Source organism: Carlito syrichta, unplaced genomic scaffold (genome assembly GCF_000164805.1).
Source record: "Carlito syrichta isolate Samal-C Ts95f unplaced genomic scaffold, Tarsius_syrichta-2.0.1 Scaffold311588, whole genome shotgun sequence".
NCBI lineage: Eukaryota > Metazoa > Chordata > Mammalia > Primates > Tarsiidae > Carlito > Carlito syrichta.
Genome location: NW_007255684.1, coordinates 152,496 through 176,326, shown reverse-complemented (window position 1 = coordinate 176,326; position 23,831 = coordinate 152,496). Strand labels below are relative to the sequence as shown.

Genomic DNA, 23,831 nt, shown 5'->3' with positions numbered 1-23,831 from the left:
TTGAGTTGGAGTCTCACTCTGTTGCCCAGGCTGGAGTGCAGTGGCACATTCACAGCCACCCCAGCGTAGACCTGCTGGGTTCCAGCGATCCTTCTGCCTCAGCCTTCCATGTAGCTGGAATATAGGCATGCGCTACCACATCCTGCTAATTTCTTTTTTCTTTTTCTTTTTTATATTGTATAAATGAGGTCTTGCCAAGTTTCCTGTGCTGGTCTTGAACCCATGGGCTCAGGCTGTCCACTATCCTCAACCTTCCAAAGTACTGGGATTACAGACTGAGCCACTGAGCCCGGCCAATCATGCTTTTTCTTATGTGTCTTTTGCAAATATTTTCTGCCAGTCTGTTGCTTGTGTTTTGGTAGAATAATGTTTTCAACAATGGTGTGGGGACAACTAGATAGATGTTTGCATGTGAAAGAATGAGGTTAGATATTTTCTTCACACCATTTATAAAATTTAACTCAGCTGGGCACGGTGGCTCAAGTCTGTAATCCTAACACTTTGGGAGGCTAAGGAGAGAGGATTGCCTGAGCCCAGGCTGCCCTGGGCAACTTGACAAGACGTTGATTCTACAATAAATAAAAAAATTAGCCTGGCATGGTAGCGCTTGCCTGTGGTTCCAGCTACTTGGAAGGCTGAGGTGGAAGGATCACCTGAGCCCAGTGGGTCGAGGCTGTGGTGGTCATGAGCGTGCTACTGCACTCCATCCAGTCTGGGCGACAGAGTGAGACTCTAACTCAAAAAAAAAAAAATTAACTGAATGCATCAAACACCTAAATCTAGGAGCTAAACAAGTAAACAAGGTATAAATCGTAATCATCTTATATCATGCAGTCATTTCTTAGATATGGTACCAAAATTATAAGTAAACAGTGAAAAAAACAGATAAATTGGACATGACCAAAATGAAAAACCTTAATTCAACGAATATCAAGAAAGTGAAACGACAGTCCACAGAAGAGGAGAAAATATTTGCAAATCATTTATCTGACAAGAGACCAGTATCCAAAGAACATTTAAGACTCAACAATAGAAAGGTAATAACCCATTACAAAATGAGCAAAAGATTTGAATAGACATTTCTCCAAAAATACATGAATGACCTGCAAGCACATGAAAGATGCTTCGTGTCATCAGTCATTAGGCAAAATGCAAATCAAAATCACAGTTGGTTATAATGAAAAAATGGACGATAACAAGTGTTGGTGAGGATGTGGAGAAATTAGAACCCTCATACACTGCTGGTGGGAAGGGAAAATGATGCAACTGTTGGGGAAAATGGTTTGCCACTTCCTCAAAAAGTTAAACATGATGGTGACCCAGAAATTCCATTCTTAGTTATATACTCAAGATAGCAAAGACATGTGTTCACACAAAACTTGTTTGCGAATTATTTGTAATAGCCCCAAAATGGAAACAACCCATATGTTTTATCAGTTGATAAGTAAGCAGAATGTGGTTTATCCATACAATGGAGTGTTATTCAGAGTTAAAAAGAAATGAATTACTTAGACATGTTCCTAAAATGGATGAACCTTGAAAACATGAAAGAAACCAGGTATAAAATCCTACCTATGATTCTGTTTATATGAAATGTCCAAAATAGGTAAATCCATGGAGACAGAAAGTAGAGTGGTAATTGGCAGGGACTGGCTACAGAACAGAAAATGGGGAATGGCTACTAATGAATGCAGGATTTTTTCCCCTAGGATTATGAAAATATTCCAGAATTAGTGTTGGTGGTTCCACAGCATTATGAATATGCCAAAAGCCATTGAACTGTATACTTAAAAGGGTGAATTTTAGGGTATGTTAATTATATTCCATTTAAAGATATTTGAAACCTAACTATAAAGGATATATTATTTCATATGCTCTTCATTTTGATGATTCAGGTAATCTGTTAATTTTGAAAGTCTTCAAAAGCCGGGCTTGGTGGCTCAGCCTGTAATCCCGTGCCTTGGGTGGCTGAGGTGAGTGGATTGCCTGAGCCCGTGGGTTTGACCCTGGACAACTTGGCGAGACCTCATCTCTACAATAACAAAAAAATAATTAGCCGGGCGTGGTAGCGCGTGCCTGTAGTTCCAGCTACTTGGAAGGCTGAGGCGGAAAGGATCGCCGGAGCCCAGCAGGTTGAAGCTGCGGTGGCCGGGTGTGGCCACTGCACTCCAGTCTGGGTGACAGAGTGAGACTCCAACTCAAAAAATAAGAAAGTCGCTGGGCTTGGTGGCTCAGCCTGTAATCCTACGCCTTTGGGAGGCTGAAGTGAGTGGATTGCCTGAGCCCGCGGGTTCGAGACCCGCCTGGGCAGCGAGACCTCATCTCTACAATAGATCAAAAAATCAGCCGGGCGTGGTAGCGTGCGCCTGTAATTCTGGCTACTCGGAAGGCTGAGGCGGAAGGATCGCCAGAGCTCAGCAGGTCGAGGCTGCGGTGGCTGGGAACGGCCACTGCACTCCAGTCTGGGCAACAGAGTGAGACTCCAACTCAAAAAAAATAAAAAATAAGAAAGTCTTCAAACTTTACATAGATTTTTCTAAATTATTTTTTCTGGAATGAAGTTAGAATTATTGATATAACTGAGAGACTGTTTGTTCTCTGACTTGTTTTATTTGCATAGATCATTTATAAACCTGTCCTGTAAATACATGTTTTAATAAAAATAACTGTTTATTCTAGTGGAATAAACATTTGTTAGTATTTAAGATATAAAATGATTGGCCCTGTCATGCTGCATGTGATGTTCATATCTTGCTCTATATTGAAACGTTGTGCTTTGTTATAGGAGAAGCCATTCCCCCACGGACCTTGACTGAAGCTGGCACAATGGCACTTTGTTACAGTGCTGCTTGGGATGCACGAGTTATCACTAGTGCTTGGTGGGTGTACCATCATCAGGTAATAAGAACTGTTGTCTTTTTTCTTAACTTACTAAGACCTACTGTACACCAAATTTTGAGAGTATATGAGTGAATAAGGCAGACAAAGTCTCTACCTTGATAGAGCTTACATTTTATTGATAGAGAAAAATATGTACATAGTGTCAGGTGCTGTCAGATTTTTTTTTTTTTTGAGTTGGAGTCTCACTCTGTTGCCCAGACTGGAGTGCAGTGGCCGCTCCCGGCCACTGCAGCCTCGACCTGCTGGGCTCCGGTGATCCTTTGGCCTCAGCCTTCCAAGTAGCCGGAACTACAGGCGTGCGCTACCACGCCCGGCTGATTTTTTGATTTGTTGTAGAGATGAGGTCTCGCTGCCCAGGCGCGTCTCGAACCCACAGGCTCAGGCAATCCACTCACCTCAGCCTCCCAAAGGCGCGGGATTACAAGCTGAGCCACTGAGCCCGGCTTGCTGTCAGATTTTTTAAAGCAAGAAAGAGAATAGAGAGTGATGGGGTTGCCATCTTGGATGAAGTATCAGGGAAAGCCTTTCTGAGTAGGTAAGATTTGAGCAGGACCTAAATGAAGAGAGCGTGATCCATGCAGTTATACAGGATAAAGTGTGTTTCAATATTTGACAATAGAAATCTCTTGTTCATTGTTGTTGGAATTTTCTGAATTATCTTTTGCCCTTCCAAAAAAGTAGGTGTATCCTATGTTTTGTTTTATTCATTTGATTTTAGTAATTGCCCTTCCTTATGGTTTATGCTGTTTTATTTGGTGATACTCCATTCTATATATGACCTCACATTGCTATTGGTTTCTTACTTTCAAGAATTGTAATTAGCCGGGCGCAGTGGCCACACCTGTAATCCCAGCCCTTTGGGAGGCTGAGGCCAGAAGATTACCTGAGCTCGGGGTTTCAAGACCAGCCTGGGCAACTTGGCAAGACCTCAGCTGAACAATAAATCAAAAAATTAGCAAGGTGTGGTGGCATGCACCCGTAGTTCCAGCTACTTGGAAGGCTGAGGTAGAAGGATTGCCTGAGCCCAGCAGGTCGAGGCTGTGGCCATGAGTGTGCCACTGGACTCTAGCCTGAGTGACAAAGAGAGACTTAAACTCAAAAAAAAAAATAGTATAATTGATAATGATGTACTTTTACTAGGTACAGGAGCTAAACATTAGCATAAGGAGTTCAATTCCATTATCCTCCCTTAGATTTAGTTTCATTTTATATCGATTTATGCTTGTTATTATCTGCTGTGCTGTGATATTGTCATATTGGGGAATTTTAATATTTTCTGCCTCAGTACTGTTATAAAAGTAGTTTTAATCATTTTATGAAGAGATTTTTTTTAAGAATAAAATTTGGTGTGTTTTCAATCCCTTGCTGTTTTAGTAACTATGACTTAGTATACTCTAAGATTTGGGGGTTTCACAGATGTATCAAATATTAAAAAAAAAAATTATGAGATAAGCTTACTCACTTTCTGCTTTGCTAGACAAGGTTACGTTTTTTAAAAATCTGCTGTTATCTTTATTTTCTAAAATGAAAGTTTTTTTTAATTACCTCTCAAAAAAGGATTTTATTTAATAGCTAGAACTTTATTTTAGTAAATAAAGCTTTATGACAAGCTTATTAAACTATCCTTACTTTTCTTGTCATGCTAGAAGAAACAAGGGGACCAGTTCTGACTCTAGTCCATGGCATTTGAAAATTATTGACAAGGAGATCTTTCGTTATTTCTTTGATACTGCCAAAGGTGTGTCTGCCATTGAATGAATATCAATCCCTTTGTCGTTTAGGATTTTTACTAAATTGTAAACTTTTTAGGACATAGTGTGGCTTACTTGAATCTGACTTGACTTTCTCCTTGAGAGGAAAAAAAAACACCTGAGTATTTTTTAAATGATAAATAGAATATATTGTGTTCTTCAGGTGTCTAAAACAGCACCAACGGGAGAATATTTGACAACAGGAAGCTTCATGATAAGAGGTAATTGCTTGACATGAAAAATACTCCTAGACTTGTCAGTGGATTATAGAGACAAGATTTGAGGACAATCTACAGATAGTCTCAGAACAGAAACTAATTACTTGGATTTCACATGTGAAGTCCGTTACGAAATAAGGAAATTTATGCCTTGCTCTGGCAAATTTAGCACTTGTCATGTCATCTTCATATGTATTTTTATTGATGAGAATGTATTTTCACATAATTGAGTTATAGAAAAGTATACCTTGACTTTTTTTCTGTAAATAGAATATTCAGGGTCTGACTAATCCAAAAGATGAGAGCAAGCCTGCATGTTTTTTCATCTTGTCAACAGTTCCTGTACATAATGCCCAACTCTGTAAATGGGAAATGTTCTTCATGACAGAGTAAAGGACAAAATGGATATGATCACTGGTGTTAGACATTTTGCAAACAAAACATGGAGAACACTGATTTATAAAATATTAACGTACATTATCTTTTGTAGGAAAAAAGAATTTTCTTCCTCCTTCGTATCTAATGATGGGGTTTAGCTTCCTCTTTAAGGTACTTTTAAACTTCTTAGTTATTTTTTCTGACTTCCATTAGTCTTTTCTAAAGTTTCACCAATGACAAATAACTGTTTCTGTAGGTAGACGAGTCTTGTGTTTGGAGACATCGAGGTGAACGAAAAGTCAGAGTGCAGGATGAAGATATGGAAACGTTGGCAAGTTGCACAAGTGAACTCATGTCAGAAGAAATGGAGCAACTAGGTATTTTACAGATTTGTTTGTTTGTTTTTGTTTGTTTGTTTGTTTTTTGAGTTGGAGTCTCACTCGGTTGCCCAGACTGGAGTGGCCAACACAGCCTCGCCTGCTGGGCTCCGGCGATCCTTCCGCCTCAGCCTTCCGAGTAGCCGGAATTACAGGCGTGCGCTACCACGCCCAGCTGGTTTTTTGATTTATTGTAGAGATGAGGCCTCGCCGCCCAGGTGGGTCTCGAACCCGCGGGCTCAGGCAATCCATTCACCTCAGCCTCCCGAAGGCGCGGATTACAGGCTGAGCCACCAAGCCCGGCTGTTTTTTATAGATTTTAAGAAATTAGCCTGTGATGTTCTTCATCGTCTAGTTTGGCTTCTAAATCCTTAGAAGATCATGTCTCTTTGGGGCTAATCTCAATTAAAAAAACAAAAACAAAATACTTGCTGCCAGGCTTACTGAATTTTACTTCTGGAAATGTTAAATAAATATACTTACAATGAGTTTAAAAGTATTTAACTGGATCCATACTAGTACACTTTAGCGTATGCTTATATAGTAAAACTTCAGTATTTAATAGTGTATAAACTTATTTAAGAAAGATAGACTCAGGTATATATGAATTAGCTTATGCCTTTGGGCCTAGCAATTAGAGGTGATAGAAAGATGAATTTATAACAGGTACTGATTTTCTTTTTTTTTTTCTTGTTTTTGAGTTGGAGTCTCACTCTGTTGCCCAGGCTGGTTGGAATACAGTGGCACACTCATGGCCGCGACAGCCTTGACCTGCTAGGCTTAGGTGATCCTTCTGCTTCAGCCTTCCAAATAGCTGGAATTATTGGTGTGTGCCACCAAGCCTGGCTAATTCTTTGATGTGCTGCAGAGACCAGGTCTCGCCAAGTTGCCCAGACTGGTCTCGAACCCCTCTGCTCAAACAATCCTCTTACTTCCGTCTCTCCAAATACTGGGATTATAGGCATGAGCCACTGCGCCTGGCTTAAGTGTAGTTTTTTAAATGAGAATTTGGCTTGATTAAAAAAATATTTGCTTCAAGTAGAGAGCAACTGTGGTTGCTAGAATAAATTAACCTACCTATGTAAGGGAACTAGGGTAAATATGCCCTCTAAACTGCTTTTGTAGCTATTCTATCTTTTTGGATTTTTCCTTTTTAGAAGTAATATTGCATTGTTTCATTTACATCTATTGTAGTGCTACATGAGCTTATTGATTGAGCCCTAGCACTATATAAAGTGACTTATTGACATTTTTTTTATTCTTATAGCCATCATTGTTAGATGAGTGGTGGCATCTCATTTTGAAGGTGAGGCAGCTAGATTCTGTTATTACTATTAAACAGTGTTCTTTTTTGCAAAAGTATGGGCACCTGCTGTGTACCAGTTATATAACTTGTATTTCAGTTTTCATGTGCAAATTGTTAATAAAAGCAGCATTTATACAACTAATTTTATTGTCTTGCTTAGGCAGGGTTATGATTTTCACTGTTGAAAGGGTAACATTGTCCAAGAAATTTATTGTGGCAAAGAATCTTGAAGATTATTTAGTTTAACCTATTCGTGATACAGATTCTCCTTTTGTCTAAGAGTACCTACCCTATGGGAATGATCAGGCATTTTTCTGGTGATCTTTTGGAAAAGCAAGAAGTCAGTAGAATATTTTTATGAAGTTTTTGAGAAAATTCCCTAGATTGGTTGGTAGTCCCACCCTGACTTTCCTTATGGTAATTCTGCAGATGGTGTTGACACTAGCAGTGAAGAGGATAAAGAGGAATTTCATGAAACTCCTCCTGTAGAAGTGGAACTTGTGACTCAGGTTGACAAAGAGGATATTATTGTTCAGAGTGGTGGAGATGAACTAAATGAAGAACTGATTCAGGAAGAGAGCTCTGAAGATGAAGGAGAATATGAAGATCCTGTGGGTGAAATTAAGGACGAAGGGGAAGAAACACTAAACTATCCGGATACTACCATTGATTTGTCCCACCTCCAGTCCCAAAGGTAATTAAAAAACATAATTTTAAGTTTGTAAGCTGAGAAGGCAATTCTTACAATGATAATACCACAATTGACTTTAGTACTTTTACCCTCCATTTCCTTATTTTCCACCATTTGATTAGATCTGTCTCCAAAGAAATTCTTGGCACCAAGGTAGAGAAATAAATTTAAAGGTAGGCCAGGCACAGTGGCTCACGCCTGTAATAATCCCAGCACTTTGAGAGGCTGAGACAGGAGAATTGCAAGTCCAACAGTTTAAGACCAGCCTGGGCAACATAGCAAGACCTCGTATCTGTAAAAAAACTTGTTTTAATTATCCAGGTGTGGTGGCACATTCCTACAGTCCCAACTACTTAGGGAGGCTGAGAGAAGGATAGTCTGAGCCCAGGAGGTTGAAGCTGACATCAGCCATGGTCCTGCCACTGCACTCCAGCCTGGGCAACAAAGTGAGACCTCAACTCAAAATAAATAAAGATGACTAAACTGTATCAAAGCAGAAACAAGTAAATGGTTATAAATTCTAATGTAACAGCAGTTCCATGAAGGGAAATGTATTTTAGGCTTTAGGGTGTTACAGGTCATTAAGTAAACCATTCATAATTATGAAAACATTGTTATTGGGGTAATTCAGAACTGCTTAGGACTCAGACAACTGTTCAGTCTTAGAGGTGTCCTTGGACAAGTTTGTTCTGTTTAACTTCAGTTTCCTTAATGGGGAAAGTACAGTGATGGCTGGGCCTGGTGGCTCACTGCCATAATCCCAGCACTTTGGGAAGCAGAGGTGGAAGGATCGCTTAAGCCCAGGTATGGTGGTGTGTGCTTTTAGTCCTAGCTACTCAGGAGGCTGAGGAAGGAGGATAGCCTGAACATAAGAAGTTAAGGCTGCAGTGAGCCATGATTGTGCTACTGCACTCCAGCCTGGTGACAGAGTGAGACCTTCAACTCAAAAGCCAAAAATAAAAAGAAATGGCATTCCTTTCATAGAGTTTTGGTGAAGATTTTATGCATGTACAGCATCTAGCAGTGCCTGCCACATAGTAAGTTTTCGATACATGTAACCTATTTTAGAATATATAAGAAGGTATAGTGAGATTAACAATTTAGTTGTATATATAGTTGAACAATTTAGTTGAAACAATTTAGTTGAAAATTTGTAGGATTGCCAGTATTTAAGAATATTTTATGGGAATATATGGGGACTTTGTAAATGAATGTTTTTTTACAGGATAGTAGACTCCTTTCTGTTTGTTTTCATAGGTCCCTCCAGAAGTTGGCTCTAAAACAAGAATCTTCTAATTCGGTAAACTGTTTTAGAGTTTTATGAAGAACATTCTGTGCTTCTCAATAAAGTAATTTTCTACTTTTTAATTGTAATGTTTAAAAAGTTAATAGCAGTGATGTTATTTTTTGTGTTTTTTTGTTTTTTAATAGAGTGACTGTAAATTACAGAGCCGGAGACATTTGTCAGCCAAGGAAAGAAGGTAAACATTAATGTTATCTAACTAAAAAAACGTGTTTTTTTTAATTGATAACCTGGCTACCACAAATCACATGGCTGTTCTAAGGACTTCTTTTATTAAAATTATCAAGATTTTAAAAAAAAATTACCAGCTGGGCTCGGTGGCTCAGCCTGTAAACCCGCACCTTGGGAGTCTGAGGTGAGTGGATTGCCTGAGCCCATGGGTTCGAGACCTGCCTGGGCAACTTGGCAAGATCTCATCTCTACAATAAATTAAAAAAAAATCAGCTGGGCGTGGTTATGCGTGCCTGTAGTTCCAGTTACTTGGAAGCCTGATGCGGAAGGATCGCCGGAGCCCAGCAGGTCGAGGCTGCAGTGGCCAGGAGCAGCCACTGCACTCTAGTCTGGGCAACAGAGTGAGACTCCAACTCAAAAAAAAAAATTACCAAGATTTAGCACAGATCTTTAGTTTTTGATATTGAATTCTAATATATTTTTCTATTTTAAGGCCCTAATCTGTCACTATAATCAGTGAAATAGGCCAGTTACAGTAAATCCTTTTAGATGGGTTCTTGGAAACTTCAACTTGAAACAAAATGTATAATGAAACAATTTTGCCACAGGCTGATACATAACAAGAGTTAAATTCTTCAGCATATTTTTTGTCACAAAAACATCATCAAACTCCTAAATAAAGACCCAAAACACTTCTAATATTAACCCTTTGTACTTGAATGTCTCCTTTTAAGGGAGATAGAGGTTGCTAGTCATTATACAGGACCGACCTACACCATCACAGATTTTTCAAAAATATATGTTTCCTTGAAGTTTTCCATTCAAATTGCATGAAAAATCAAATAAAGAGATGGAATATATACTGAGGTATATGTAAAAAAGATTATGTAAAAAAGATGTCAGCTGGCGTTACTTTGAAAGAGAATGCAAGATGGTTTCACAGTTGTACACAGACTGGACAATATATTACAATTAATGTGGGAGGAAGAAAATGAGACTGCATTATCTGTTCAAATAGAAGAGCACCAGGTGGAAGACATCAAACAATGACTATTTCACACATAACCACACATTAGAAAAATATATAAAATTTTGATTTTTTTGGTCATAAATAAGTTAGTTCCTCAGCATCCAAAATTCCATTATATACTAAATATCACTTTTAAAATTTTTTGAGTAGTAGTCTCATTCTGTCTCCCAGGCTGTAGTGCAGTAGCACTCTCATGGCCATCACAGCCTCAGCCTGCTGGGCTCAGGTGATCCTTCCGCCTCAGCTTTCAAAGTAGTTGGGATTACAAGCAAGCCACCATGCCTGGCTAATTATTTATTTATTTATTGTAGAGTTGCCAAGGCTGCCAAGTTGCCCAGGCTGGTCTTGAACCCCTGGACTCTTGTAATCCTCTTGCCTCCACCTCTCAAAGTGCTGGGATTACAGGCATGTACCACTGCACCTGAGGAATATCATTGCGATAAAATAATTGGTTCCAACGCTACACTGTTTAATATGAAGTGATTCATTTTTCACTGTTTCATTAAAAAGTGTGGTTGAACTGCTAATAGGTGATCCACGAGATGTCTCTGAGTGCAAAGGGTTTAACGCTGAAGTAAATGAGAGCTGTACACAGCATGTTTAAGAAAGATGAAAACAAATATGATAATTATTTACCTAGATTTTTGCTGTATCAGTGAGTCATGGTGGTTGTAGTAGTAGTGGGTTAAATCAGGGAATGTTTGCAAAGTGAATACTGTAAAGAACACATCCTACCACCATGCAGTTAAAAAATTACAAACATGGCAGGCTTGCTAAATACTTTCTTCATTGTTTATTGTCACACATTTGTATTATTATCATAGTTTGTGAGTTTTTGACAATCATTTATAGTCATTCATTCATTTTTCTTTTCTTTTTTTTTTTTTTAAGTTGGCGTCTCACTTTGTCTCCCAGGTTGGAATGCAGTGGCATGCTCACAGCCACCACAGCCTCAACCTGCTGGGCTCAGGTGATCCTTCCACCTCAACCTTCCAAGTAGCTGGAACTATGGGCGCCCACCGTCATGCCCAGCTAATACTTTTATTTATTGTAGAGATAAGGTCTCGCCATGTTGTCCAGGCTAGTCTCAAATCCCTGGGCTCAGGCAGTCCTTTTGCCACGGCCTCCCAAAGTGCTGGGATTACAGGCAAAGTGCTGGAATTATACCCCGCCTGGCCTTCATTCATTCATTTTTCAACCCACTTATTCTAGTTAAGGGTCACAGATGGCCAGAGCCTCTCCTGGCAGCTAAGGGCACGAGGCCAGAACCAGTCCTGGACAGGACACTAGCCCATTGCAGCGCTCACTCACATACCCACATTTACTCATGCTGTGACAATTTAGACACACCAGTTAACCTAACAAGCACACTCTTGCTCTGTGCAAGGAGACTTGAGTACCTGAAGGAAACCCAGGCAGACATGGGCAGAACATGCCCACTCCACACAGTGGCCCCAGCTGCTGGGAATGGATTTTTTTTCTCATCAAAGTCATAACAAAATGATATGATGCTATTTGAGGACACACTGTAATAAGACAGACCTTTTACTGCATAAACACGTACAATAATGGTTGTAGTATATTAAACAGGCTGGTTCTAGAATAATATTGAGAAGAGTAATAAATACGAATACCTGAAATTAACTGGGAAATTTTTTTATATAAGACAGAAAACTTGATTTTTAAAAAAATCCAAGACTCAAGAGGCAAGTAGAAGGGCAAGGACAGAAGGGAAGAGGACAGTTCCTGTGTGTGTGGGGGGGGAAGACTAAGAGTCTAACGTACTCCAGGAAGTGGTCCTAGATTGGAGTGGACAATAAAACCTCTCTATTTGAGAGGGGTAATCATTAAGCAATTACAGAGAACTTCGAGTACATGGCACTGTGCTGGATACTGAGTGTAGAAAGAGGTAAAATACAAAATTTGTGTATTCAGGAAGCTTTGGAGTCCTGGATTCAGGAAGTAGTCATAAGCATGTAATAATATTGTCTGAAAGTTATACAATAGTTCCATTAAGAGATTGCTGTGAAGGCCAGGTGCACTTTGGAAGGCTGAGGTGAGAGGATTGTCTGAGCCCATGGGTTCAAGGCCAGCCTGGGCAGCTTGGTGAGACCTCATCTCTACAATAAATTTTTAAAAAAAGTAGCCAGGTGTGGTGGCATGCGCCTGTAGTTCTAGCTACTTGGAAGGCTAAGGTGGAAGGATCACCTGAGTCCAGCATGCCGAGGCTGCAGTGACATTAAGCCTACCACTGCACTACAGCCTGACAGAGTGAGATTCCAACTTAAAAAAAGAGTTGCTGTGAGTTCAGATGTTTTGGGAAATACTATGAGAAGTATACCTTGAAGATATGTTAACACTTATGTAAATGAAGATGAGGAGAGAGACTCCAAGGGGAATTAGCATTAACAAAGGCGAGTGGTGTTTGGAAGTAGTATATAGTACTTAGGCTAGATGACAGAGGATTGAGGTGAAGGGAGGGGAAAGTTCATATTTATGCATGGTAGATGATAAGATTGGGGAAGCTTACTTACAAGCTAAGGATTTGGGACTTTTTCTTTTTTTTGAGTTGGAGTCTCACTCGGTAGCCCAGACTGGAGTGCAGTGGCCGCTCCCGGCCAACGGTAGCCCAGACTGGAGTGCAGTGGCCGCTCCCGGCCAACGCAGCCTCGCCTGCTGGGTTCCGGCAATCCTTCTGCCTCAGCCTTCCCAGTAGCCGGAATTACAGGCATGCACTACCACTCCCGGCTGATTTTTTGATTTATTGTAGAGATGAGGTCTCGCTGCCCAGGCGGATCTCGAACCCGCGGGCTCAGGCAATCCATTCACCTCAGCCTCCCAAAGGTGCAGGATTACAGGCTGAGCCACCGAGCCCGACTTGGGAATTTATCTTTAAAGTGGTATGAAGAGAACCTTTGGAATATTTTGAATGGGAATGTGACATAGGCAAACAATTAAGGAAGATTAATATAGAAGTTTAACTAAAACAGATTATGTGGACTATATTGGAGGAAGCCTGGGTAGGAAGTAGTGAGGACCTGTTCTAGTGCACTGGCATTGGGAAATAGAAAGAAAAATAGCACAGTAATAAAATGTTCCCTTCATCCTTAATTTGCATATGTTTTAAACCCAATTTATTCAACCAGCCAGTCAACAGATGTTTTATTGAATGCCTAGACCATGTTGATACAAAGATCAAAAATCCCAGTGCCTGGCCATCAAGGTAGGTATTCAGGGGCTGAATGTGCCTAGTAAGGATAAGTCAAGGGTGACAGTGTGTGGAGTCTGCATGACAGAAAGAATGAGAAATTCATGAGATACGAACATGTTTTAGCTTTTTCCTATTAGATTGGGCATCCGTCTATACTCTAGCTTAGTGATCTCTTACATACTGTACATGTGCCCTTTTCCATGAAATTTTTTTAGGACACTAAGAATTTGAAATTCTAAGAGATGTTTTTGCTTCATTTGTATTTAGAGAAATGAAGAAGAAAAAATTTCCAAGTGACTCGGGAGATTTAGAAGTGATGGAGGAAAAGGACAAAGCAAAAGAAAGCGCTGTACCCATTGAAACTCATCAGAACACAAGCAGAAATGTTCCAGCTGTTCAACCAATGAAACGAGGACAAAAGGTAGTAAGTTTCAGGATCAGTTGTATGGTTCACAGATGGAGTGTGAGGTTCCTTTTATTTTTTTAAAGTTTAAGTGAAAAAAAAAGCATAGGCCAAAAGAAATTATCCTGTGGGACTTCCTTTGACTAAAAATTGGTTGAAAAGACACAGCATTTAGGAAACAAGAGATCAGTTGTAAGTTCTGTAGACCTTTAATACCATCCACACAAAGAAGCAAACCATCCATGACATTGAAAAACAAATGGCAAATCTGAAAACAAAAAGTAATGAAATGTTGTGTAAACATGGGGAATTTTTTTTACCTATGAAATTAATAGATACCATATGTTCATATATCCAGTAAATGTTTGAGTGTACAACATGGGAATTCCTATTAAAAGTCTTAATCTGCGACCGGGCTCAGTGGCTCAGCTTGTAATCCCAGCACTTTGGGAGGCCGAGGCTAGTGGATTGCCTGAGCCTGTGGGTTCGAGACCTGTCTGGGCAACTTGGCGAGACCTCGTCTCTACAACAAATCAAAAGCTAGCCGGGCATGATAGTGTGCGCCTGTAGTTCTGGCTACTTGGAAGGCTGAGGTGGAAGGATCCCCTGAGCCCAGCAGGTGAAGGCCGCAGTGGCCGGGAGCATACCACTGTACTCCAGTCTGGGCAATGGAGTGAGACTCCAACTCAAAAAAAACACAAAACATTGTGAGTATGCACTAAGAATGTTCATCAGGTTGAAATTTGTAATAGAAAAGGGCAAATAACTTCAATGTCCAACAATGTGAAATAACAATAAGTTAGTGCATTTATACAATGAAATATTCTCCATGTCGGCTAAATTCCATGGCATATCCTGATAGGATTTTCATTAAAATACATTAAATGTTTAAATTATTTTATGAATTGCCATCTTTACCATATTGACTCTTCCTATGGGCAGCTATAACTCTGAACTGTAGTTATGTAGAATATGGACTATATGTAATAATATTTTATATTTTCAACAAAGATATATATATATTTATTTATTAAATCAATATTTTTTATTATGGTTTGTGGGGTACAGTTAAGGGTTAGGTGTATAATTACGTTTCATTCAGGCACCCTGTTGATTAGAGGTGTTTCCCCTTCCCCAGCCAGATATTTGCTACTGTTAATCCCATCCCCTCCCCCCCAACAAAGATATATTTTACCAGAGAAGTCCAATCCATCTTACTTACTCATAGGTACCTTATATTTTTTCTTACAATTTTTATTACTTTTTGTAAATGGTATTTTAAATTTTTTATTTTCTAATTATTAATTGCTTGTGAGAAGACTTTTTGTGTTAATCTCATAATGGCCAGTCTTATAGAGCACTTAATTTTAATATGTCATCTGTAGGCAATCATATTGCCTGCAGTTAATGTTTTTTAATCCTGTTATTTTTAATTATTTTTTCCATGTTTTTTGCACCGACTCAAAACATCAGTTTAGAGTTTCATAGAAGTAGTGTACACTTTGTTAATAACATTGAAGGGACTAGTTCTAAGATTTTTATCATTGTGGGAATGTTTCTTTTAGGTTGTTGGAAGACGCTGTTTTTGAAGTTATTTTTAATGATTAGTTAAATTTTGTCGATTGCTTTTTCTTCTTCTGTTGCATTATTTTTCTCTGTTAATCAGTTAATATAGTATATTAAGCCGGGCTCGGTGGCTCAGCCTGTAATCTCGTGCCTTTGGGAGGCTAAGGTGAGTGGATTGCCTGAGCCCACGGGTTTGTGACCCGCCCGGGCAACTTGGCGAGACCTCATCTCTACAATAAATCAAAAATCAGCTGAGCGTGGTAGCGTGTGCCTGTAATTCCGGTTACTCGGAAGGCTGAGGTGGAAGGATCGCTGGAGCCCAGCAGGTTGAGGCTGCGGTGGCCAGGAGCAGCCACTGCACTCCAGTCTGGGCGACAGAGTGAGACTCCAACTCAAAAAAAAAAAAATAGTATATTACTTGAGAAAATCTATTAATTGGTCTCTGATTTCTCATACTGTCCTTGCCTGATTTTGGTATCTAAGTTATAACTGCTTCATAAAATAACTTTAGGGCCTTTCCCTTTTTTTCTCTTTAGAACTTTGTATAAAATCGAGGTTGTTTGTCCCTTGAAATTTGATAGCATTTGCTTATAAAACTAGACCTAATGCTTTTAATTTTGTGAGTTTTCAAGAATTAACTTAATCGAATCTTTAATCATTTTAGAATCATTACAGTAATGTAGAATTTTAAAATGATTTAATGGGCCAGGCTCAGTAGCTCAGCCTGTAATCCCACCAATTTGGGAGGCTACGGCGAGTGGATTGCCTGAGCCTGCAGATTCAAGACCAGCCTGGGCAACTTGGTGAGACCTTGTCTCTACAATAAATCAAAAATTAGCCGGGCATGGTCGTGCATGCCTGTAGTTCTGGGTACTTGGAAGGCTGAGGTGGAAGGATCGCCAGAGCTCAGCAGGTGGATGCATGCATGCCACTGCCTGCCCTCCAGCGTGGGTGATGGAGTGAGACTCCAACTCAAAAAAAAAAAAAAAAAGATTTAATGATTTTCTTTTGTTTTAAGTGTGGAAGATTTTTATTTTAATTTAATTTTTTTCTTTAAAAGATGTGAGGTACAATTCAGGGTTAGGTATACAAATATTCATTATGCAGGTATCCTTGTTGATGAAGTGTGTCCCCCCTCCCCACGCAGATTCCCACTACTGCCAGTCCCCCCTCAACTCTCCCACCCTGGCATTTTTTCACTACTGCCAATCCTTTCTTTTTTCTTTTTTTCTTTTTGAGTTGGAGTCTCACTCTGTCACCCAGACTGGAGTGCAATGTCCGCTCCCGGCCACCACAGCCTCGACCTGCTGGGCTCCGGCGATCCTTCCGCCTCAGCCTTCCAAGTAGCTAGAACTACAGGCGTGCACCACCACGCCCAGCTCATTTTTGATTTATTGTAGAGATGAGGTCTTATCAAGTTGCCCAGGCAGGTCTCAAACCCGTGGGCTCAGGCAATCCACTTACCTCGGCCTCCCAAAGTGCTGGGATTACAGGCAGAGCCACTGAGCCCGGCCTCCTTTTCTTACAGTATTTTTTGTTTGTTTGTTTTTTTGAGTTGGAGTCTCACTCTGTCACCCAGACTGGAGTGCAATGGCCGCTCCCGGCCACCACAGCCTCGATCTGCTGGGCTCCAGCGATCCTTCCACCTCAGCCTTCCAAGTAGCTGGAACTACAGGCGCGCACTACTACACCCAGCTAATTTTGATTTATTGTAGAGATGAGGTCTCGTCAAGTTGCCCAGGCGGGTCTCGAACCCGTGGGCTCAGACAATCCACTCACCTCGGCCTCCCAAAGTGCTGGGATTACAGGCTGAGCCACCGAACCCAGCCTCATAGATGGTTCTTACTAGTTTGAGGTATGTTTCATCAATGCCTAGATGTTCAGGGGTTTTTATCTAATCTTTAATGATTTTAGAGTCATTACAATAATGTAGAATTTTAAAATGATTTATGAATTTCCTTTCAGGTTTTCTGGTTTTATTTTTTTGAAGTTGCTTTTCTAGGGAATATTTTCTGATAAACTGTTCTCTTTGGGGTTTCATTTCTTAGTCCAATTTATTGTTAATAATATTTTATTTTCAAGGTTTTTTGAGGTATAAAGTACATAAAATGTATATAGATCTTAATTTTTTAACTCAATGAATTTTTATATGCACTTATATGTGTGAAACCACACTACCCAGATCAAGATACTTTGAATGTTTCCAGCATTCCAGAAGGCTCACTATAATCCCTTTCTAAACCTATCCCTACATGTCTTTTGAATCTACAAGTATGAATTTCTGTTCGTTATACCTAGAAGTAGAATTTGTTGGGTTGTAGCATGCATACATACTGTGTTTAGCTTTGTTATGTATTGCCAACTAGTTTGTTTTTTTTTTTTTTGAGTAGGAGTCTCATTCTGTCGCCCAGGCTGGAGTGCACTGGCATGCTCATGGCCATTGCAGCCTCAGCCCACTGGGCTCAGGGCTCAGGCAATCCTTCCACCTCAGCCAAGTAGCTGGAATTATAGGCATGTGCCATCATGCCCGGCTAGTTTGTTTTTTTAATTCATCGTAGAGACAAGTTTTCGCCATTGCACAGGCTAGTTTTGAACTCCTGGACTCAGGGAATCCTTTTGCCTCTGCCTCCCAAAGTGCTGGGATTATGGGCATGAGCCATTGTTCCCAGCTGCCTAGTTTTCCATAGACTTGTATCAATTTGCCACCAGTGTATGAGAGTTCCAGTTTTTCTACATCCTTACCAATACTTGATATTGTCAGGTGTTTATTTTTTAAAGTAATTTAAGTGTGCATATACTGATACCTCATTTTGGCTTTATTTCTATGTCTCTGATGACATTGAGCACTTTATTGCGTTTATTAGACCTTTTGTATATCTCCTTATTGACGTGCCCATTTTAAAAATTGGGGTTGTCCTACCTTTCTAATTGATGTACAAGACTTCTTTGTAATCCTGAATTCAAGTCTTTTCTTGAAAATATGTATTGCAAGTACTTTCCACACTTGTTTTTTTTTTTTTTGCTTTTGTAAAAGGCTTTTTCCCCCCAATTAATAGTATTTGTTAATTTTAATGAAGTCTGATTTATCAATCTTTTACGACTTGTGTTTATTTGTATCCTGTTGAAAGAAGTCTTCAAAATTTTAGAAATGTGTTATTTGGGGTCCAGCTAATATAGTTAATCAAGACTAAAATCTTTGATTGTGGGGCCTAGATGTCTGTAGTCTAAAACCTCTAGGGTGACTGGGCTCGGTGGCTCAGCCTGTAATCCCAGCACTTTGGGAGACCAAGGAGAGTGGATTGCTTGAGCCCATGGGTTCAAGACCTGCCTGGACAACTTGGCAAGACCACGTCTCTACAATAAATAAAAAATTAGTCGGGTGTGCATCTGTAGTTCCATCTGCTTGGAAGGCTGAGGCGGAAGGATCGCAGGAGCCCAGCAGGTCGACCGACACTGGGCTGGCTGTGAGAGTGCCACGACACTCCAGCCTGGGCGACAGATTGAGACTCCAACTCAAAAAAAAAACAAAAACCTCTAGGGTGACTTGAATGCATAATCAGGGTAAAGAATCACTGGCTTAGTTGATAAAATTCAGTATCGGCTGGGTGTAGTAGTTCATGCCTGTAATACTAGCTCTTGGGGGAGACTGAGGCAGGAGGATCACTTGAGGACAGGCGTTTGAGACCACTGACTTAGTGAAACTCCTATCTCTACGAAAAATTAGCCAGGCATGGCAGCACATGCCTGTAGTCCTAGCTGTTGGGGAGACTGACTAGGGAGAATCACTTGAGCCCAGGAGCGTGAGGCTGTAGTGAGTTATGACCACACCACTGCACTCCAACCTGAGTGACAGGATGAGACACTGTCTCGAAAAATAGTAATAGTTCTGTCTTAAGAATCTCTCGAGTTAGTACCCTTCCTGCTTGCTTTCACTTCTTCCTCTGTGTGTACTCGGCAACCAAACGCAGGCAACCCTTCACCCTCACCCCCCAACCCCGCCTCTTCTGAGTTGCGGCTGCTTTCTCCCATCTTTCTGCCTCCTTGCTCTTGCCTACCTACACTTTTTGACCTTATTTCTTCCTCATGGTTGCTGCTGACACTGAAAGTCTACTTATCTTGGAGTAATTTTTTGCACCTTTCCTGTAGTATTCAAAATATGTTATATTGATTTATCCTTACTTCTCTGTGTCTTTTTCCACCAGATGGTACGTTCCTGCATATTGTTTATGAAAGTGGTGCCTTGCTCAATGAGCATTTTTGACAGAAAATTAAAGGAGTACCTTCTCTCTATAGGTATTGGTTGGCATTTTTTTTTTTTTGCTGAAAATTTTTCCAATCAAAATCTTCTGATTTTTTGTAGAGTAAAATGAAAAAAATGAAGGAAAAATACAAAGACCAGGATGAAGAAGAGCGAGAGCTTATCATGAAATTGCTGGGGGTGAGTATAATTTTAAAATTTTTATTCTTGCTCTTCAGTGGGCCTCCAGCCCACTGCCTAGTTGTCATACGTTTTTATTAAAATATTGACAGTATTAGCCTGGGCTCAGTGGTTCACACACACCTATAATCCCAGCACTTTGGGAGGCCTAGGCAAGAGGGTTGCCTGAGCCAAGGGCTTTGAGACCAGCCTGGGCAACTTGGAGAGACCATGTCTCTCCAATAAATAAAAAAATAATGGCCAGACTCGGTGGCTCAGGCTGTAATCCTAGCACTTTGGGAGACTGAGGCGAGTGGATCGGCTGAGCCTGCAGATTCAAGATCAATCTGGGCAACTTGGCGAGATCTCGTCTCTATAATAAATCAAAAATTAGCTGGGCATGGTAACACACTCCTGTAGTTCCAGCGACTTGGAAGGCTGAGGAGGAAGGATCACCGGAACCCAGCAAGTCAACACTGGGGTAGCCATGAAAGTGCCACTGCATTCCAGCTTGGACAACAGAGTGAGACTCTAGCTCAAAAAAAATTAGCTGGTCGTGGTGGTACACGCCTGTTGTTCCAGCTACTTGGAACGCTAAAGTGAGAGGATGACTTGAGCCCAGCAGTTCAAGACTGTGGTAGCCGTGAGCGTGCCACTGCACTCCAACCTGAGCAACAGAGTGAGACTCCAACTCAGAAAACAAACAAACAAAAAAATACACACACACACACACACACACACACAATCACAATGTTGAAAATGCTGGTCTGGCATGATGGCTGACATCTATAATCCTAGCATTTTGGGAGGCCAAGGTGGGAGGAACTCTTGAGCCCAGGAGTTTGAGACCTGTCTAGGCAACATACTGAGACCCCATCTATACAAAAAACTTAAAAAATTAGCCAGGTGTGCTGGCAACTCAGAAGGCTGAGGTGGAAGGATCACCTGAGCCCAGGAGCTCAATGCTGCAGTGAGCTGTGATTATGCTGCTGCACTCCAGCTTGGGTGACAGAGTAAAGAAAATGCAGACAACATTAACTGATTTTTTTCCCTATAAACTAAAGTCTGCAGGTTCAAACAAAGAAGAAAAAGGGAAGAAGGGGAAGAAAGGAAAAACAAAGGATGAACCTGTGAAGAAACAGCCCCAGAAACCCAGGGGTGGACAAAGGGTTTCTGACAATATTAAGAAAGAAACTCTGTCCCTTGAGGTTGTAACCCCTGAGTTACAAGACTTAGCTGTGGATGATCCGCATGATGACAAGGTAAGATAACTGCACGTGAGCTTCGGCTGCTCAGTCAGGGTGGCCAGCCATTCTAGGGTTCCCAGCACATGGGACTTACAATGCTAAGCCCAGGAAGAGCAGGGACCTTATTCTGAATGAAACACCATCTCTAAAATACAGAGCTAAACCACAGTCTGAAATTCTAAAATTTTACTATATAAGGATAATAACGGTGTTGATAGCTAATAAAAATTTTGTCACAACCCTTTAGAAAATATGAGAGGGAGCTGGTAGTGGCGCCTCATGCCGGTAATCCCAGCACTTTGGGAGGCCGAGGCGAAAGGATTGCCTGAGCCCAGGGGTTCGAGACCAGCCTGGGCAACTTGGTGAGACCTCGTCTCTACAGTAAGTCACAAAAACCAGCTGGGCATGGTAGTGTGCGTCTGTAGTTCCAGCTGCTTGGAAGACTGAGGCTGAAGGATCGCCTAAGCCCAGCAGGTTGAGGTTGTGGTGGCTGTGAGTGTGCCACTGCACTCTAGCCTGGGCGACAAGAGTGAGACTTCAACTCGATAGATAGATAGATACATAGATAGATAGATAGATAATGATTGATTGATTCATTCCGGACTTTTGGAATTGCCTAACTTTTTTATGAAGAGGCTTTGATTCTGATGGGAAAAGCGTTAAAATAAGACAAAGAATTGAGATTTTCTTGAAGGTGAGTGAAAAATAAATTTTCACTTCTAAGGTTTTCTTTAGGAATCTATGCAATGTCTTACACGATGTTGAAATTGGGGATACAGTTTAAGTGCTAAGTATCCTGGTTGCAAAACCAGTGAGTAGTATTTTTCCAGTTGAGGTGATTGCTTACTTGTTTTATCAACTGAATACAACAATTGATTGCCTGAGCCCTGCAGGTTTGAGACCAGCCCAGACAACTTGGCAAGACCTCATCTCTACAATAAATAAATAATTAGCCAGGCATGGTAGTGGGTGCCTATAGTTCTGGCTACTTGGAAGGCTGAGGTGGCTGTGAGTGTGCCACTGCAGACAGAATAAAAAATGTTTGCTTTCATTAACCAACATTATTTTCATTTCATTAAGGTTTGAGTTTTAATTGTGTGCTCAGTTTAATGCAGATAATGCTTACAGGGATTTTGTTACTATTTTCTTTTTTCCTGGCTGAACAGTATTGTTGTTTTGAAATACTCATTTTGGCTGTCAAATTTTTATATTATTCCTATGTGTTGTAATTCTGTAAATCCTAGACTATAAATATTCATTAGAGGTGTTAATTATGAATATTCTTTCATGAATATGGCCTAAAGGTTGGTGTTTCCCCTAAGTTCACGTTGGAACCTAAATACTTAATATGCTAGTGTTAAGAGGTGGGGCCTTTAGGAAGTGATGAAGTTGTGAGGGCTCTGCCTTTTGCTGTTTGAGAACACAGCATCAAGATACCATCTCTGCCGGGTTCAGTGGCTCAGCCTGTAATCCCACACTTTGGGAGGCTGAGATGAGTGGATTGCCTGAGCCTATGGGTTCGAGACCTGCCTGGGCAACTTGGTGAGACCTCATGTCTACAATAAATAAAAACTAGCCGTGTGTGGTAGCGCGCACTTGTAGTTCCAGCTACTTGGAAGGCTGAGGCGGAAGGATCGCCGGAACCCAGCAGGTCGAGGCTGCGGTGGCCGGGAGCGACCACTGCACTACAGTCTGGGTGACAGAGTGAGACTCCAACTCAAAAAAAAAAAATACCATCTCTGAGGCATGCCCTCGTCAGACACCGAATCTGCTGGCCCCTTCATCTTGGTCTTCTCTGCCTCCAGAACTGTGAGAGGCAGCTCTCTCAGGTGCTTTTGTAGCAACCTGAATGGATTGAGACAGTAGGTTATCTCCAGACAGGTTTTTCTTATGTAAGTAAGCAGAATTAAGCATGTCTTAATATGGGAAAAACCTGTCCTAAAACTATTGAACAGAAATTTAAAATCAAAGTTGTTCCTCAGAATTCTCCATTTTTCTGTTTATACCTGGTAAGCATGTCATCCTTATTTGTCATTTGATATTGTCCCTGTAACTTAGCTGCTTTCCCATATTCCTGCTCCCCACTGGAGAGAACTATCCTTTTTCTCTTTGAATGGCATTGCTTTCTTATGTATTAAACACACACACTGATCCACGTCAGTGTCTTGGACACTGAAGGCTACAACTCTGGGACCCGTATCCTGTGAGTTAGATATAGTAGTTATATCATTGGTTTAGTGCATGGACTTTTTATCTGAAGTTATACTGACTTTCTAATTTTATGTGTTTGGAACAGGAAGAGCAAGATCTGGATCAACAGGGAAATGAGGTATGATTCTGTGTTGGGGTTCCTATTGCAATACTCCCACTGCAGTCCAGTTTCCAGGATATCTGGTATACAACTTGTCACTAATAAAAACTGAAAAAGACCCCAACTCTGGTATATGTAACTGCAAACTTGGGAATATCGTTCTTTGTGCCTGTTTCCTTATCTGAAGAACTGTCCCCCAGGAAAGAGAGATTTTGCGAACAAAGATAATATATGTGAAAAGCACTTTTAAAAGTTTATGGCACTCAACTAACAATTACAGTTCAGCACCAAAGCATTGTGCCCTAAATCTAAGTGTGCTCATGTTGTTAAATCAGCGGGGCAGACTTGTAGGAAAATAGGAACTCCAAGGAGTCCTGAGATTTCTCCTTCAGAGTAAGTAAAAGAGAAGGGTGTGTTCTAGTGTGGGGTTTCCCAGCTTTGGTACTGTTGACATCGTTTGTTGTCCCACGCATTATCAAATGGTTAGCAACATCCCTGGCCTTTACTCGCCAGATGCCAGTTGTACCTCTACCCCTCCCTCACACCCCTC

General features: G+C 40.7%; 1 protein-coding gene across 2 annotated transcripts in view; it reads left to right on the top strand.

Annotated features, from left to right (window-relative positions):
- Nucleotides 1-23,831, top strand: part of NEMF (nuclear export mediator factor) — a 74,549-nt gene that overhangs the window by 48,849 nt on the left and 1,869 nt on the right. For both annotated transcript variants that reach the window (XM_021717957.1, XM_008068841.2), the window contains 11 exons: nt 2,786-2,898; nt 4,816-4,873; nt 5,361-5,419; nt 5,505-5,625; nt 7,361-7,625; nt 8,880-8,922; nt 9,054-9,103; nt 13,605-13,758; nt 19,667-19,744; nt 20,788-20,985; nt 23,267-23,299. In XM_021717957.1, the coding sequence (XP_021573632.1) occupies nt 2,786-2,898; nt 4,816-4,873; nt 5,361-5,419; nt 5,505-5,625; nt 7,361-7,625; nt 8,880-8,922; nt 9,054-9,103; nt 13,605-13,758; nt 19,667-19,744; nt 20,788-20,985; nt 23,267-23,299 (1,172 nt within the window). The remainder of the gene's footprint in view (nt 1-2,785; nt 2,899-4,815; nt 4,874-5,360; nt 5,420-5,504; nt 5,626-7,360; nt 7,626-8,879; nt 8,923-9,053; nt 9,104-13,604; nt 13,759-19,666; nt 19,745-20,787; nt 20,986-23,266; nt 23,300-23,831) is intronic.